This window comes from Amphiprion ocellaris, chromosome 8 (genome assembly GCF_022539595.1).
Source record: "Amphiprion ocellaris isolate individual 3 ecotype Okinawa chromosome 8, ASM2253959v1, whole genome shotgun sequence".
Lineage (NCBI taxonomy): Eukaryota > Metazoa > Chordata > Actinopteri > Pomacentridae > Amphiprion > Amphiprion ocellaris.
Window position 1 is genome coordinate 13,053,587 of NC_072773.1, and position 18,563 is coordinate 13,072,149.

General features: G+C 40.4%; 2 protein-coding genes across 4 annotated transcripts in view; one reads left to right on the plus strand and one right to left on the minus strand.

The window, feature by feature from the left end:
* Positions 1-664: 664 nt before the first annotated feature.
* On the minus strand, positions 665-7,246 carry zgpat (zinc finger, CCCH-type with G patch domain). The gene is made up of 7 exons (XM_023275111.3): positions 7,092-7,246; positions 4,798-5,447; positions 3,250-3,383; positions 2,942-3,106; positions 2,668-2,790; positions 1,590-1,995; positions 665-1,108 (listed from the first exon to the last, which is right to left on the minus strand). The coding sequence occupies exons 2-7, from the start codon at positions 5,394-5,396 to the stop codon at positions 970-972; spliced, it is 1,566 nt and encodes a 521-aa protein (XP_023130879.2). The 5' UTR covers positions 5,397-5,447; positions 7,092-7,246; the 3' UTR covers positions 665-969.
* Positions 7,247-7,698: 452 nt separating this feature from the next.
* tti1 (TELO2 interacting protein 1) overlaps positions 7,699-18,563 on the plus strand; it is a 49,097-nt gene continuing 38,232 nt past the window's right edge. Inside the window, exons 1-7 of one of the 3 annotated variants that reach the window (XM_055013175.1) lie at positions 7,716-7,833; positions 9,254-9,333; positions 9,980-10,719; positions 11,945-12,282; positions 12,371-12,659; positions 13,777-13,954; positions 14,190-14,476. In XM_055013175.1, the coding sequence (XP_054869150.1) occupies positions 10,006-10,719; positions 11,945-12,282; positions 12,371-12,659; positions 13,777-13,954; positions 14,190-14,476 (1,806 nt within the window). In that variant the 5' untranslated portion in view covers positions 7,716-7,833; positions 9,254-9,333; positions 9,980-10,005. Of the gene's footprint in view, positions 7,834-9,253; positions 9,334-9,979; positions 10,720-11,944; positions 12,283-12,370; positions 12,660-13,776; positions 13,955-14,189; positions 14,477-18,563 lie in introns of all 3 variants that reach the window. The other 2 variants (XM_055013174.1, XM_023275109.3) reach the window with 2 other exon arrangements.

Here is an 18,563-nt window from a genome sequence, read left to right on the forward strand (position 1 = left end):
TATGAGCTGGAAGAGTCATGGGCATAACTTCAAAACTCCGCAAAGGTCCTTCAACTCCTGAGGATGTGATTTTAAAAGCAGGGTGAAAGTCAAAGTCTGCTGCACTTAGCAGTGGAGCAGCTGCTGGCCACAATGATTGAAACCTCTGCCTGACAAGTATAACACAGAAGACATTAAAGATTCTGTGGTAGAGACAACCTTCTTGAGCTGGAGTTTAGCTGTGTGAAGGTGTATGGAATGGATTGGAGGTCAAGTAAGCACGACCCAGTTTAAAAAGCAGTACAAAAATATGGTTTTCACGATCTATAGGGAGGAGGAGGAGGAGGGACTTTGATACGGGTATGTCACGGATTATTTAATATTTGTTTATTTACATTACTTATTTTCTATTTTGTTTGCAAATATGTACATAAATAACTATGGTGGTAGGGTACTGAGTGACTGATGGAGTAAATAACCCTATGGTTATAACAGGTAACCCTACTGCTTTTCGGATATGTTGGGTTATTATTTATTGCTTTGCTTTGTTATGTTTGTTTGTTTGGTTGTTTCATTTTGTTTTCTTATTGTTTTGAGTATTTTGATTTGTCTTTGTGATTTTTTTTCTCATGTCTGAAATAAAAACATTCATTCATTCATTAAAACAAATGAAAATGGACAGGAGTTTCTCCAAAGAATTTTTTTAGTTCTGGTAAAGCATAATACACACAAAGGGAAAAATAAACATTACAAATAAAAATCAGCTTTAATCATTATTTCGACTGTACAGTTTGAAACCAGCAATCATCCATGCTGAGCAAATGAGGATCAGCAGACCCATCCTGCCTAAAGAGAAGCCAGTGAGAACTAATGTTTTAAAACGTGTTGAAAATACACTGTAGCAAATAACTAACAAGTGCAAAGAAACAAAAGTTCATTTCAGGAAAGCCGTGTGTCCCTTTATCCTCCAAGTTTTTCAGAGACCTGAGCTCAGAACTCAGTCATCTTCTTGTGTGTGTCAGCCTTCTTGTGCTCTCTCTGGATGGACAGCTCCTGGGCTTTCTGCTGGGCCAGCAGCCGCCGGGCTGCTGACAGCTTTTCTTCCAGCTGCTTCACTCTGGATGAATCCCTTTGCACACAAAGGGAACAAATAGATTAGGAAGGGGGAGAGATGACGAGTCAAGTTGGTTTGAGCTGCTTTCTCCGGAGTAAGCTGGAAACAAGCATCTAATCTCGAATATTCACACCTTATTTAAATTTTCACACAACTCCCACGGTCCTTATTTGTGAATTCAAATTAATTACCACTTTAGTTGACAGGAACATCATAGCAACTAGTGCTCATATTTCACAGTAAATTATAGTTGTATAAGCCTTTGCATATATACGAGTTACACAATGGCTGCTAATGTGTCTGTATTCATGATGCAGGCGATAGCAGCTGCTGAGGAACCATGGGGAGACAAGAAGCAATTCCAATGCAGTTAACTTATCATTAATGACATGTTGACTAATTCAATCTCATTTTCCAATCCCAGCCTCCACAGCAGTCAAATCAGACATAAAGAACTGTGCAATGAGTAAGAACATATTGTGATTTCAGTACTGACCTTCCTGTCTGTCTGCTGAGTGACTCATTCAGTTTCTGGATCTCCCGCTCAGTCTGGGACACCCTCTCGGCAGCTTGGAACAGCTTCACATTCAGACTCCTCTTGGTGCTTTGTCCTCCCCTGTAAGCCTCCACCCCAGTCGCTGTTGATGGCGTAGCAGCACCCCCCTCAGCAGGATCAGCGCTCTTGCTTCCGAGCTTGTGGTTGAGAAAGTCAAAGACAGTATGGCCCCCTCTGGTGGCGACCCGGGGCTTCCTGCGTCGCTTTGGACGGCCTGTGCCATCTTTGGCGGCTTTGCTCTGGGTGCGTTTCTGGGTGAGCTCGGCACACTGGTCCAGAGACTTACCTTTGGGTAGGACGACCGCCATCACTGGCTCTACTCGACCTTCCTGCAGCTTTCCTAGGCCTGAGAAGACAAGGCGACTCAGTGCGGAAGAGGAAAAAACACTGGATTGGATTTCTTGAGGGAACAGTAGTAAAACTTTTATGTTCCAGTGCAGTATTGAGTGTAAATGAGTTTCCTTTTTTTAAGTCTGCTAGCCTGATAACCACTTGCAATGAGAATGCCTACTTATTACAAACATATGAATATATAAGCGTATTATGATTCTGATCCACAGTCTCATCCAGCCTCTGTAATGTTACATAAGTATGTGCAACATATGCTGTAGTTCAGTATCTCTGTGCATGCTGCCTCTGGGATCTTATCCAGCAGTTGGTATGATTTAGCTCTCTGTGTATAATAAACAGCTTTAGTGTGACTACACCACTAAGCATTTTGACATAATATGAGTATTCTTAGAGGATTTGTTATGATCATGTAGGTTTAGAAACATGCTTCTTTTCTAAGGAGACCACCCGACCTTTTCAGAGACCCTTGCTGCCCCCTAGTGTCCTATTAACTATTAGCAACCACCTTATTAAATAAATAAAATGTGTTTGATATTTATATTGTTTGTTTTATTTATTGTATTGTTTCATTGAAAAAAATAAGCAAACCTCAAAAATAATATATGAACAGGAGAATACTGTGACTTCAGGCTGTAAAATGTTATCATTGCTGCACATTTGTACTCACCTTTCCCATATTCATAGCCCATTTTGAGCATAAGCTTGGACCCAATGCCTCTGGTATGTGCCTCCCAGCCACCAAAAGTAGCACTGTTTGACGTTGCTGTGGATTCCACAGTGGAGTCTGTAACTGTTGAGTAGCAAGCAAAAGAAAACTGTAGTCAGTTGTTTGGCAAGGAGAAAAAAGCGGCAAACTAAGCCACATTCAAATGCACAACCTTTTGTTGGCAGGTAGAATTACAAAGTTATGTTTTGCCACATGCTAATTTTTTCCCTCATACCTTTTGCGTATCCCATAGCGTCTCCATCTTCAATGTCATCCAGCTCAGAGTCAGAGGAGAGCGGGTCATTTTCTCTCAACGGTGGGATAACGCAGTCGGCCTCGACCACGACATCTTTCAGCAACAGTGAGTCAAATTTCACAGTGTAGAATCCACTGTCAATTTCTGCAGCATGAGAAAACATTCCCATCAACAAATCATACAAACAGGAAGCATTTCATCAACTAGGGTTCTGGTTGTTTTTGCTATATTGTACAACTTTATATAGATGGCTTGCACATTTTTAGGAAATGGAGTTGATATTATACCTGTGATTTTGGCTGGGTACCAGATGCCGTCCTCATGTCGAGCCAGGCAGGACGAGCCTTCTTCAAGATTACTGAGGTCACACTCCACAAAGTCTCTGAGCTCCGACACATACACCACATCACCATGAGAAAACCTTCAACAACGGGAAATTTTTTTAGAAACTGTTTTGACAGAATGGAGAGTTAAGTGGATTATGCAGTAAATAATCAAGGATTAAAGGTCTTCCTAAAATCATATTTTTAATCATTTATTCTTGTCAGGATGTAAAACTTCAGAAACACAATTTAGGACAACAAAACCCTGTCATATGGGTTAGAAGCATTCTTTTAGAAATGTAAATTAACAGATCAGAGATACAAAACAAACAAACAAACAAAAAACATTTAATGTAACTTGTTAAGCTATGGTCAGGACAAATTGGATGAAATTTTCTACAGTCATGTCCATAAATATTTGGACATTGACACAATTTTCAGCATTTCAGCTCTGTACACCACCAATATGGATTTAAAATGAAACAATCGAGATGTGCTTTAAGTGCATTCTTTCAGCTTACAATTGAGGGTATTTACATCCAAATCAGGTCAACGGTGGAGGAATTACAACATATTTGAGATGTGTCCTCCACCTTTTTAAGGGACCAAACGTAATTGACAACTGGCTGCTCAGCTGTTCCATGACCAGGTGTGTGTTATTCCCTTATTATTTCATTTACAAGGAGCATATAAAAGGTCTAGAGTTCATTTCAACTGTGGTATTTGTGCTTGGAATCTGGTGATTCAACTCTCAATATCAAGTCCAAAGAGCATTACTATCAGTGAAGCAAACTATCATTAGGCTGAAAAACCACAACAAACCCATCAGAGAGATAGAGAAAACATTAGGTGTGGCCAAATCAATTGTTTGGTACATTCTTAATAAGACAGAATGCATTGGTGAGCTCCGCAATGCCAAAAGACCAGGAAGATCATGGATAACAAGTGTGGTGGATGACAGAAGAATCCTTCCCCTGGTTAGATCAAGAACACTCTCCAGGAGGTTGGCGCATCTATGTCTTAAAATGCCCCAAAAACATGCAGGAACTGAAGACAGAAGCAGTAGAGGCATGGCAGAGCATCACCAGGGATCAAACCCAGTGTCTGGTGATGTGTATGGGCTCCAGACTTCAGGCTGTCATTGACTGCAAAGGATTTGCAACTAAATACTAAAAGCAACAATTTGATTTATGATTATGTTAGGTTGTCCAACTACTTTTGGTCCCTTAAAAAGGCGGAGGACACATATAAAATGTGTTCTAATTCCTCCACTGTTCACCTGATGTGAATGTAAATACCCACAAATTAAAGCTGAAAGTCTGCACTTAAAGCACATCTAGACTGTTTCATTTCAAATTCATTGTGGTGGTGTACAGAGCTGAAATGCTGAAAACTGTGTCAATATCCAAATATTATGACCTGACTGTATTTGCTATTCATGCAGATTTATGGAAGTTAAATGAATGTAATAACCTGCTATAGCTGTGGGTGTGAAAAACAGCCATATTTTACCTGCAGTTATCTGGAAAGCGACATTTGTCTTCCAGGTAGAATGGACAGGGCTTCATGGACTTCTGGGTGGGGTAGATGTAGAGTACTCTTACTTGTGCCTCATCTCCATCTGGCAGTTCTGCCCCCACCACCATAGCATTGTGATACTCCAGTGTCCCCCATGTTGTCCTGTATGGGGCTCTTACTTTGGCACCACTAAGCACATCTTCTTCTTCCTCATTTTCCTCTTCCTCCTCTTCATAATCCACAACCCCACCTTCCGCCGCCTTATCCCTCTCTCTGGTATCAGAGCTACTGCCTGACGATTCCCCCAGTTCAGAGTAAAAAGCAGCAAACTCGGAGTCCAGACCACCGTTTGTACCGTTCGTATCAGCTGTTGCCTCTGGTCCATTACTGTCCTCAAGGCTGGCCAGCAACCGACTCTTTTTGACGGACACTAGACTGGCCTCGGTGAGCTCTATCAGCTGACAAAGGTCTTCCTTCAGTTTGAGCAGGTCTGACTGCTGGGTGGAGTCCTCGACAGCCGACAGGGCCAACTCCACCTGCTGCAGCTGGGCACCATAGGCAGTGATGGCTGCCTCGAGGCTTTCTTCATCCATGAAAGGTGTCAACCTTTCACAAGGTAGGACAGGAATTACAACATCAACCCCCTAAAACACAAAAGAAGAGAAAAAAAGATGGGGGATTTAAGGTGAAATCAAGTCAAGAGATGTAAACAGAGGAAGGAGAATGGCTGATACAGCTGTACTTTATTCTTTTTCACTGTACAAGCAGCCATAGTTAATGTCAAATCAGTTTCATTTGCAAAGAACTTTACATACACACATAAATGTTATGTGCTTGACAGTAAAACATAGAAATAAAATCAAACACATGGGAAAGAAAACACTTACTCCACATAAGTAATCTTTTAGCCACCCATACAAGACACACACACACACACACACACACACACACACACACACACACACACACACACACACACACACACACAAAGTTCAGCTTTCTATAACCTCTGTCTTATTCCTGCTACATCATTCACACATGGATTACAATTAATGCACACAAAGATGCACACACCCACACAAAACGTTAACAACCGAAAGCCTGAGAGAGAAGCAGTGTATTATTTTTAACTCCAGGTACCAACACATCCTTGATGATCTGAGGGATTGGGTTGGGATATAGCCAGTGTGTAGGCTGGAAATATATTTAGGAGCCGCTCCATTTAGGGCATCGTAAACAAGCAGTAATACTTTGAATTCAATACTACACCGAGCCATTGTGGTGCCAAAAACTGACTGCTGTGGATAAAATCGTGTGCTTCTTGTTAATGCTTTGTTGTGCAGTTTATATACATCTAAAACTGCTGTATAGCAGTCACAATATGCAAATAAACAAAGCTGTACGTCTGTGATGAGAGCAAAGCTGTGTCTCTGTAAAAAAAACAACTCACAATCGTCGTAACCAAATATTTGTGACAAAAAGTCTTTGCAATTCATAGTGTAATCAAGTATGAAATTTACAAAAATTATGTGTTACTGTTTCCAATGTTTAGGCTGTATGTGTCTGGTATGGCGAATACTTGTTTACACAAATTATAAATGATTTACAGATGATTATTATGTATAAAATAAAGAAACTACATTTGCAATCAGCCTGGGCCATAATCTTTAAAATATGACCTTCATGAATGAGTCATTGTAATGCATTAATAACATTTCAGTCACAATGTCGAGGCTGCAATCACAAAGGGAAAACTGCACTATGAGTTGAATTATGAGTTGAATTTGTCCATTAAAGCTATTTCACCCTTTGAAAAATACTGGGATGTTACAACGCAGACACAGAGCAAGTAAGAGTGCAGCAACAGAAAGATAATGCTGAAGGTGGTTAAGATCACATTTTGTCGCAACACCAGCAGTCAGTAAAGTGTTTTCAGTATAGGTGTGATGTGTTGTACTTTCCTAGTCCTGGTTAGAACTCATCTACTTACAGCATTAACTGCAAACAGACAGAAACTTCAGAGTATTGACGGTGAAGAAGCACAGCTGTGTGACTGAGCAAGATTTAATAAATCCTACTGAAACAAGAAAAATGTTTTAGAATTCAGCCATAAGAACTGCTCAGTACAGGGTCTGTATTTTATGGAAAAGTTATTTTCATTCATAAAGCTCCTGTGTGTAATTAGGTACCACCAGACCATAATTGTACTGTTTATAACATTAGCGGAGACTGGTTTAGCTGTTAGCCGTTTGGAAGCTACCAATCGAGTATAATAACACCTGCGTTACCTTCTTAACTGGGCTAGCTGACGGAACCGACGGAAAAACTGACAGCCATATAAAAAAAAGCTTTGATAATAATACAAGTAATTTCAAATGAATAAATCCTGGTAGTGGAGAAGCACAGCACACATCAGCCCAGAGCCTGTCCAGTGCCAAGCTAACCGAACTACAAAAGTGAACTTCCGTTATGAAGTCTCGTCTTTCAAAATAAAGGTAAATGTCTCTAGGACTTGAAGTTGTACTTGTGAAAGCAAACTACCGAGAGAACAAAACTAACATACAGCTTGCTAATCCTGAAATAATCCCTAAAATGATGCGAACGCACTATTTTACACGAAACTATCAATTTTCATATTTTTCTTCTGCAGAGGCGGTCTATTTTAAGTTGTTAAACAATTTCATTAAAATAATTGTTGTCAAAAGGAAGTATTACCCACTAAGATATTGAATTGACTTCGATATAATTGCGGCCATGACAAAATGACCATATTTTACCAGTAAAATAACTGTTCATTATTATACATTTTATAGGCATTCTTTGTCATCGTCAAACGATCTGCTCTTGTATTCTGAAGACATTGGAAGTCATCCGACTACGCCAAACCTGAGCGACGTTGACGCAGTTTAATGACGTCGCGTTCAGCCTGCAACTTCAGCACTGTAGTATTTTGTTTTTCATGTGGAAGTTAAAGTCTTCAGTGGATGTACAGTCCGGAGTAGTGGGTCTAGTAAAGCTGCTGGTGTGAAGGTAGGATGAGTGTTTAATGACGCTTGAACACAGCGCAGCTTCAGCTAATAAACTGCATCAATTAGCTAATGTTGTCTTCTCACTGCTCACACATGCGCCTGTAATGTGTGTGTTGTCTTCACTTCACGTTTGTCTGTGTTTCTGCAGTCGTTTGCAAACAATAACGAGTCGTCAGACCTGCGTATAGCTAAATTAATACTACTTGATGAAGAATCTTAAATCCAGGGCAGGTTTAAGGTAGTTTTAAACATCATCGTGACCACTGTTACAATCGGAACCATCTATGCCAGGGGTGTCAAACTCATTTTAGTTCAGAAGCCACATACAGCCCAATATGATCTCAGGTGGGCCGCACCAGTAAAATCAGAACATTACTCCAATTGTTTGCCTTTGTTTTAGTGCAAAAAGTATATTGTGAAAATGTTCACATTTAGTGAACTATCTTTTTACAAAACATTATGAACAACCTGAAATTTCTTGAGAAAAATATGTGCAATTTCAACAATATTAAGCCTCAGTTTATCATTTGTGCATTACAACTTATAGATCACAGAGTATCTGCAAGGACGCAAAACTTTCAATCACAGGTATCAGGAACTGAATGATGTATATTTTACTTTATGATCAAAACAACTTGTCAAGATCTAGAAATTATTTTAAATTCTACAGTTTTACATATTTACAATTTGCAGTTAATCTTCTCTGTAATTTTTACACTTTGCAAAGCCGTCCCATGGGCTGGATTGGACCCTCTGGCAGGCTGTATGTTTGACACCCCTGATCTATGATGACATGTACTGTGTTCTTCATTTTACTTTCTTCCTTCATCATCATCATCATGATCATCAGCAGCAGCATTTAGAAGATGATGACTTTCCATTTGTTACCCACTAAAATGCTGTATCCAGTTTTACTTACCTATGGTTAAGAACATGCAATATAAGCGAGTACAGTCTTGTGCAACATCATTTAAACCTGAATTTGTCTTTAAAAATAGAGGACAACATACAAAACATTGAAAAAAAATCAAGACATTTGAATCCTAGTAATACGGTTGTTTTGTTGCACAGATTTGTAATATAATAAGTCTTAGTTATTAGTTTAGTTGAAATCTATGACATTATTTTTTAGAAGACCTCTGTTGATGCTACAGATTGTAGATGTTAGAGTTTAAATACCGTTTTGAATCATTTGGCATTAGACTGATATTGCACAGGGGTAAGCTCAATGTTCAGATAATGTTTGTCACTCAGTGTACTGGATTGGGTTTGTAGGTTCATAAAATTTTTAACAAGCCAAATTTAACAAAAAAAATGGATGATTTCAAAAAACTCACATGAACGTGGCTATAAAAGATTTAATCACAGAGACAAAACGTAAAGTGTAAATTATTTCTAAACACACAATTTTATTTTTTAAGTTTCAGGTTGATGGGACCCTGATGAAGCACTTCTACTGTTCCTACATCCAGTCAATCATTTCCTTCTCCATTATATGCTGGTATGGTAACCTTGGCAACAAGGACAAGAACTCCCTCAGGAGGAGAGGGAAAGTGGCTAGAGTTTGTTTTGACAGTCTTGAAGACATTAATAATACACAAGTTTTAAGGAAAGCTCAGTCTATTCTTATGGATGCTACTCATCCTCTTAATCAGGAGTATAAGTTGCTCCCCTCCGGCCTTCGTCTGACAGTACCCCAGGCCACAATAAAAAGGTACAAGCTCTCCTTTGTGCCTACCTCCATCTGAGCTATAAATGCTGAGAAGAGGAGGAGGTAATACACTGTGTTTTTTCTGCTGTATTTTATCACGTCCTGTGCTGCACTTTATCCTGTCTCGCTATGTATTAAAGTAATGTACTGCTGCTGACTAAGCGACTCCTTGCACTGAACTACACCTGACTAAATGACCTAGCTTGCTGCTGATGCCCCTGTCTTTTTTATATTTTGGGTGATGTTTTTTTTTTTTTTTTTTTTACATTTTTTTGACTTGTTTTTTTGAGTAGTTTTTATTGTTTGTTTATTGTGAACGCTTGTGTAGCTGCTGCATAACAAATCGCCCTTCAAGGGACAAATAATAAAGTTGACGTTGAAGTTTTGTCTGACCTCTAACATTCTCCATGTCTCTGTCCATGCTCCCTCTCTAAAGTGGCCCCTGCTGTGACGCCTTCAGCCATGTCTCAGATTAGTGATCCAAAGATCGCTTTTGCTTACCTCCGCCCAGCCTGTGTCCTGCTCACCCGAGAGCCCACTGTGACTAATGTGGAGACTTTGAGCAGCCAACTGAAAGAAGTCAGTGATGCAACATTGCAGCAGCTCCAAGAGTATGTCCTCTTCCCTCTTCGCTTTGTCCTTAAAGTCCCCGGACCAAGGAAGGACAAACTGGTGCAGGCTGTGGCCGAAGCCATGAGCCACGTTTTGGAGAACACTTGTGTCCAGAGCTGGGAGACCCTCCATGACCTCTTTTCAGAGCTCTGCCTCTGCCTCTGCTCTCCAACTGATCCTGGGAAGCCTGCAGATGTGTCAGAGGAGCTGAAATCAGCTGTGCTGAGGTGCCTGGATGCCTTGATTCATGCAGCCTATGGTGACATAGTCTTCAGACTCTTTGAACCTATTATGCTGCCTGGATTGGGTGCTGCCATATCACTGCTGCTAGCTTTAGGAGAGAAAGAGCAATCTCGCGATATCCAGGCAAAGGCCTTGAAGTGCCTCCAGGCTTTGACTCTGCAGTGTGACTGTACTCAGGAGCATGTAGTCCCATCCTCAGAAGAGCAGTGTTCTGTGGGCAGCACCATGGCGTCATTCTTACCTGGGATCACTACGGCTTCAGCCCGGATCATTACAGGAGATCTGAGACAAGGCCATGCAGTCACTGTTAGGGCCATCAAGGTAACATATTTCTGTGTTTATTTACATTTCCTTGTGTAATGATGAAGCAGGGCAAAAGCGCTGTTATATATTCTGACTATAATCTACCTTGTTACAGGTTAGTCACTGTATAGTCATTGACCTCTCTCTGAATCAGCTCTTAATCTTGCATTACAGTGTTTGTATTTTGACTGGATCTCGCCAAAGTATTTAGTACTATAAGTATTATTATTTTCAGTTCAAGTTGAATTTTATGTACAAGTGAATGTCATATAAGGCATCGCCCAATATAACAATAATATTTTTCATCAGGCATTGCTCAAAGTGAAAAATACATATATCCTAGACTCAGTACACATAAATGAAGTATTGATAACATTTTATAGCTCATGAAATCCTCAAAATCGGTCTCAGAATATTAAAATATTATCATCAAGGTTCAAACAAATAAATTCTTGAAATATTTCAGTTTATGGATACTGAGTCCAGAATATATATATTTATCACTTTGAACGATGTCTCATAAAAATTATTTAACCTTTTCCACCATATTCTAATTATATGAAATGCACTTGTATATAATGCCAGCAGACAACATACATCATCTGAGGGGATTTCACACAGTGAAATGACGATCTTACAATATGACAATATCGCGAGAAATCCAACAAATACAAAGATTCCCTTTGAGCACTTCTTTGATGACAGTGGGAAGAAGAAACTCCCCTGTACCAGGAAGAAACACCTAGCAGTACCAGGGAGGGCAGCTATCTGCCTCGACTGGTTGGGATGAGGGCAAAAGTAGAGACAGGAAAGATAGTGGAGAGAAAACAGATGAAACAACATATAACCACACAATAAACACTGAGGAGATTGGTGAGGTTAACAATGTGTAGCTGCTGAGCTACTTGTAGAAAGGACAAAACACAAACTACAGGAGAGAGAAGACACAAAGTTAATGACATACAATGGTGGCATATAAATGCATATAAATGCGTTGCATTATACTACAGTGCATGTGGTATCCATGTTACAGATTTTCATCTTTACGTGTGTTTGGAAAAAAAAGCATCAGCTGACTTTCTTCATTATCACAATAGGTTAAATGTGTCTGTGTGCAACCTCAACTAGCTATAAAACACAGAAAACGTGTAATTAGTTTTGGATCAAAGAAAGAAAAAAGAAGTTGTCCAAATACACAGACGTGATTTGCATGATCATCTTTTTGTCACTCACTGTCATTCAGGTTTGGTCCAGGACTGTGGGGATTGTCATGGAAGACACTCAGCTGCAGTCCAGAGACAGTTGGAAGACTCCGTCACCAGACCTGGGGAGGATCGGACAGCTGATAGTCCATCGCACACCGGACTGGGTGAAGAGCACAGCAACGAAACTGTCTGTGTTGCTGAAGAAGATCATCTCCTGCACCTCGGCCCACAGGCACTGGAGGGTTAGACTGGAGATGGTGGAGCTTGCCGACCACCTGCTGGCCAGGTGTAGTCAGACACTGGGAGAGTGTGTTCGATTGCTACTGGAAGCTTTGGTGGGAGCGATCAATGATGAGGAGCCCAGAGTCAGAGAGAGGTTTGGTTTGAGTGACAATTTTGTAAGTAAAAGGAGCAAAGTCTTTTTGATACAAGATGCTTACATAAACTCCTGTCCTCTCCTCTAGGTGTGAGGCTGCTCTCAAAGAGGTATCCCAGAGGAACCAGAGCTGCAGTAGCAGAAGTGAAGTTAACCGTGAATGGAGCAGTGGCCATCAGACCTTCACCGATGTCTTGTCTGAGAATCTCCACTCTTTGGCCACCTCCCTTCCCAGACTGATGAGGACCTCAGATGACCAGAAGAAGCTGTTTGTCCTCAATGTGTTTCTGGGCTACTTAAAGGTCCTGGGGTCACTCGTCTCTGTGGTGCTCAACTCTGCTTCACATCTGGAGAGGATTTCCAAAGCCTTGATGCAGGTAATGTAATAGCTAGAGTATCAGATTATTCTTGATATTCAACTTGAATGGGAATTAGGGAAAATTCATTGCTTTTACTGTTGGTAATCCCTGACAACCATGAATTTCAATGTAAAACCATTATATACCTTCATATTTATATGTTTTTGGGGCATGTTTCAGTCAGCAAACACATACTGACTTCTAGTTTTCAGCTGGTATCAGCTGACCGTATGCACTAACAGAAGAACCCGCAGGATGTGTAGAGCTGGCAGTAGCTTGATTAAAACATGAGGTTAGTTATAAGAGCAAATTTTGTTGTCCCTGTACTCGCCTTCTTTGTTGAAGTCTTGAGCCTGAGAACCATTAACCTTAAGACAAACAGATACTTACCTACAGTATCAGCCAGAAACCTGTGAAAAAACAGGCTATCCAAGCAGAGTTTTTTGTTTTTCACAAAAACTGTTTGAGGGACTCCACAGTGACTCAGTGGTTAGCATTTTCGCCTTGCAGCTAGAAGATCCCCGATTCGCATCCCGACCTTCCAGGGATCTTTCTGCATGGAGTTTGCATGTTCTCCCTGTGCATGCATGAGTTTTCTCTGGGTAGTCCAGCTTCCTCCCACAGTCCACAAACATGCTGAGGCTATTTGGCAACTCTAAATTGTCCGAGGTGTGAATGCAATTGTGCTTTTTTTGTCTCTCTATGTAGCCCTGTGATAGACTGGTGACCTGTCCAGTGTGTCCCCTGCCTTCATCCTAAGTCAGCTGGGATAGACTCCAGCCCCTTGTGATCCTGTTGAGGATTAAGCAGTGTATAGATGATTAATGGATGGAAAAACTGTTTGGAAAAGGTGGTTTGTTTGGGAGGGATTTTTAAACGAGGCAAAAAGTAATTTTGAGCTTAGAATTGGTTATAAGTTCTGATGAAACAGCACGACACAGATCAGATAGTTACAGACTGTCAGAAAGTACAAATTTGAAAATTCATTCCATTTACACAGTTTGTGGCTCTGATGAATGGTGTAGATTTGTTGAATTTAAAAAAAAAAAAACGTAATATGCCTTTGAAACCAGTCAGGGGGTTTAGTACATGTACAATTGTTAGAACCACCAAACACTTTGGTTTGTTTTTATAGGTTCTTGAGCTGGATGTGATGGATGTTCGCATTGTGGAGGAAAGGTGTTACACTGCTACCATGGAAACCAGCCCAGACTCTCATGATTCTTACACTGCTCACATACAGAGGAAGCATTTTCTCTACTTCACAGATGAGAGGATTTTCTCTGTGCTCATGGAGATCTGTCGAACATTAGGTATGAGAGCTGTTTGATATGAATGGAAGAGATAGTCTCTTGTCTTTTTACATAACATAATTCATGCCGTGTCAGTTTATTGTTAAAGGAATGTAAAACAGATATACATAATCACATTAGTCTAATGATGGTTTCGATTGTTGATATCAAAAGAGTTAAACCTTACTGTATGTTGAGCCTGTTTTTGGCTTTTTTGACAGTTATATACGCTAAATTTCCCTTTTTCTATCTTCAGGTTACTACGGCAACATTTACCTGCTGACAGATCACTTCCTGGACTTGTACCACCAGTCTTCAGCTTACAGAAAGCAGGCTGCCATGGTATTAAATGAGATAATCAGAGGTGCTGCTGGCATCGCTGTGGCAGCACAGCATCAGGGTTTGGAGAATCAGGGACACTCTGCCACCCAGGAAGACCTTACAGCAGCAGTAATCTCTGTCATAGAGGAATACATCAGTCTGAGCAACTGGCACTTGATTACTGTCAGTGAGGAGACAGATAGAGACCAACAGGATCAGCAGGTGAGGTCCTTATTTATCAACTGTTTCCACGCAAATGTAATCGAACGTGAACTTGTTTGTGTGAGCGTGCTTGAATTTAGAAAAACTGATGACCATGCGTGCAAATATGGAGATTCCTCTAATGGAAGATAATTACAATACAGAGCACAAAACACTCAGTCTTGTCCGCAGAGTTCAGCTGCTGGATGAAGTTCGCAAGTTAGAGATAGTCTTGGCACATTTAACTAGTAAAGTAAAATCATGTAAAAGATACACCCACACACTGAAATACTGCAGGCAGTAGCCTTACTAGAAGAAATGTAGAGAAATTTAGGGTCTACAGGGAGTGATGAGTAACTAGTGGATTGTGTTTGTGCCCAGTCTTACTTAAGTTGTGTCAGCAGCTTGCTCCTATTATAGAGAGACCAACAAAGTGCACACAAGTCTTGTCTGGGTTTTCACTATCGACAATCAGGTCCATATGTACTTGGACATTGACACAATTTTCCACATTTCAGCTCTGTACACCACCACAATGGATTTGAAATAAAACAGTGATAATGTGCTTTAAGTGCACACTTTCAGCTTTATTTTGAGGGCATTTTCATCCAAATCAGGTGAATGTGTAGGAATTACATTTTATATGTGCCCTCCAGCTTTTTAAGGAATCAAAAGTAGTTGGAAAAACTACATAATCATAAATCAAATTGTCGCTTTGATTATTTGGTTGCAAATCCTTTGCAGTCAATGATAGCCTGAAGTCTGGAACCCATAGACATCAGCAGATGCTGGGTTTGGTCCCTGGTGATGCTCTGCCAGTCTTCACTTCCTGATTGTTCTTGGGGCATTTTCCGTTCAATTTTGTCTTCAGCAAGTGAAATGCATGTTCAGTTGGGCTCAAGTCAGGTGATTAACAGGACCATTGCAGAACATTTTACTTCTCTGCCTTAAAAAACTTTGGTTGCTTTCGCAGTATGCCTTTAGGTCATTGTCCATCTGCACCATGAAGCGCCGTCCAATGAGTTCTGAAGCATTTGACTGAATTTAAGCAGATAATATTGCCCAGAACACCTCAGCATTCATCTTGAGATGCTTTTTTCAGCAGTCACATCATCAATAATTATAAGAGAACCAGTTCCATTGGCAGCCATATATGCTCATGTCATTACACTACCACCACGCTTCACTGATGAGGTGCTATGCTTAAACTTCATGTCTGTGTTCCAGAACTGCACAGCCTCTTTTAGAAGTTTTTTGGCAAACTGTAATCTGGCCTTCCCATTTTTGAGGTTCACCAATGGTTTACACCTTGTGGTGAAATCTCTGTATTCACTCTGGTGAAGTCTTCTCTTAATTCTTGACTTTGACGCAGATACACCTACCTCCTGGAGAGTATTCTTGATCTGGCCAACTGTTGTAAAGGGGTTTTTCTTGACAGGGAAAGGATTCTTCTGTCATCCACCACACTTGTTTTCCGTGGTCTTCTGGGTTTTTTGGTGCTGCTGAGCTCACCAATGCGTTCTTTCTTATTAAAACTGTACCAAACAGTTGATTTAGCCACACCTAATGTTTTGCTATGTCTCTGATGGGTTTGTTTTGGTTTTTCAGCCTGATGATGGCTTGCTTCACTGATAGTCATGCTCTTTGGACTTTATGTTGAGAGTTGAACTCACCAGATTCCAAACGCAAATCCCACACTTGAATGAACTCTAGAAGGGGTTGGGGTGGGGATAGCAGGATAGAAGATGGAGAACAGATAATACAAACAGAACAATGAACATTTTGAAGGTCGGCAAGGCCAGAAACTGCAGATCACAGATATGTAGCTCCAGATCCAGAAAGAACAAACACAGGACCCCACAATATAATACAATTGTGGAGATTTACCTCGACAGGTTTTACCCTCAGTGATTCCTGTCAGGGACTACTCAACAGTTTCTGAAAGACCAGAGATTGTCAGGGATTAAACCTCTAACAACTCTACCAGAATTGCATCTTTAGAAGTATTTTCCATTATTATCCCTTCATGCTTTAAAATGGTATAGATTTAATTGTTTATGATTGCTTCTTCAGAATGTGCAGATCAATGAAATTCCTGCCTCTTTCTCCACCTATCTGTCCGTCACCCGAGCACACCAGCTCACCTTCGACTCTGTAGCACTACTTTTTACTACACAGTGGGAAGTTTTAATATTGGAATAATTCAGACTTTTTTATAGTTTCTGTCTCTGATAAATGATGTCATTTTCATAATTTTTTAAAGATAGCATGTATTTCAAAGCCGCAAATAGGCTTTGGGGTTGGTTTGGTTGGATTTTATCATTCACAACTTTAGCTTGTGATTTATCAGTCATTTTATGAAATGATTAGAGTGATAGTTTGACATTTTAGAAGACGTGTAGTTACTTTCTCTGAGAGAGACTAATTAGGCTGAGCATAAAGACTGGAGGCACCTGGACAGAAGCAGCCTGACTCTGGTAAGGTAAGAAGAGTCTTACTAGTTAACACTGTGGTATATTAAATCTGTTTTTAAGAAACAAGGTACCACAGTGTTGTCTAATCTGAAAAATTAATCTTCTCTTCAGCTTTTGTCAAACAGTAAAATATATGTGCTTCCCAAAACATCACACTGTTCCTTTAATGTTATTTTAAAGTTGAAATTTTGATGTAGCAAAAGATTTTATAATGAGCTATAAATGGCCATTATATAATATAAATATTGCATCAGCATCAGCTAAATGTGCTGATCATCTAACTCTGTGGGAATGATCTTCAAATAAAATAAATGATCCCAGTGTTCATTAAATGAAGCTCTGAATGAAAAAGTGACCTGTTTTCCATTTAAATTCTAAATTTTACATCTCATTTTGTGCTCTGTGTACATTTTCTAATCAAGTGTGATATTAGATTCCATGCTGAGTCTTCAACTCTTTTCGCATAACTCTTTTCTGCATTTAAATTAGCTTTTTGCCATATTGCTAGACTCCAAACAACAGGCTCCAGGCTTTATTAGGAAACATATCCACACTTCATCCAGTCGATGGCCTTGAAATGATCGCTGTTTGCCGAACAGACTAAACTCAGGGGAGAGCAGCTTCAGGGTTTGAACTAACATCTCTAAACTATCAAGATTAGATTTCTGAGCAGAGAAAACATCTCAGGGCCTCTACCCACAGAGGTCCCAGGACACTGGCAGCTCTGTCTTAACTCGTAGATTGTAGATTAACTTGCCTTGAGACACGTCACCAAATGAAAAGAATTGTAAAAACTGAAATATGCATTAGTTAGTGGAATGTTTGGCTAGTAGACAGAGTTGAGGGTTCGTCCCTCAAGTCAAATGAGTTATACCCATAAATGGAATGTGTGATAAATATAAAAAACTGTATAAAATACAAATAAACCTGCCTAATATTGTGTTGGTCCCCCTTTTGCTGCCAAAACGGTCCTGACCCTTTGAGGCATGGACTCCACTAGACCCCTGAAGGTGTGCTGTGGTATCTGGCACCAAGATATTAGCTGCAGATTCTTTAAGTCCTGGAAGTTGTGAGAAGGGGCCTCCATGGATTGGACTTGTTTGTCCAGTACATCCCACAAATGCTTGTTGGATTGAGATTTGGGAAGTTTGGAGGCCAAGTCAACACCTCAAACTCGTTGCTGTGCTCCTCAGACCATTGCTAAACTATTTTTGCTTTGTGGCACAGCACATTATCCTGCTGAAAGAGACCACAGCCATCAGGGAATATCATTTCCATCAAAGGGTGTACATGGTCTGCAAAGGCGCTTAGGTAGGTGGTACGTGTCAAAGTATCATCCACATAGATGACAGGACACAAGTTTTCCAAGCAGAACATTGCCCAAAGCACCACACTGCCTCCGCTGGCTTGTCTTCTTCCCATAGTGCATCCTGGTGCCATGTGTTCCCCAGAGACTTAGCCAACATCCACAGGTAGAGCAGACATGTTTATGCGGGCTAAAGAGCAACACGCATACACCTAGCCATCCATGTGATGTAAAAGAAAACATGATTCATTAGACCAGGCCACGTTCTTCCATTGCTCTGTGGTTCAGTTCTGATGCTCACTTGCCCATTGTTGGTGTTTTCGGCAGC

Excerpts from the sequence above, each read along its gene's own strand:
- zgpat (XM_023275111.3), bottom strand. The coding sequence starts at position 5,396 with ATGGATGAAGAAAGCCTCGAGGCAGCCATCACTGCCTATGGTGCCCAG. Across the intron at positions 3,107-3,249 it reads GTACCCAGCCAAAATCACAG|AAATTGACAGTGGATTCTAC; the intron begins GTATAATATCAA and ends CTCATGCTGCAG. Across the intron at positions 1,996-2,667 it reads GGGCTATGAATATGGGAAAG|GCCTAGGAAAGCTGCAGGAA; the intron begins GTGAGTACAAAT and ends TTGTCTTCTCAG.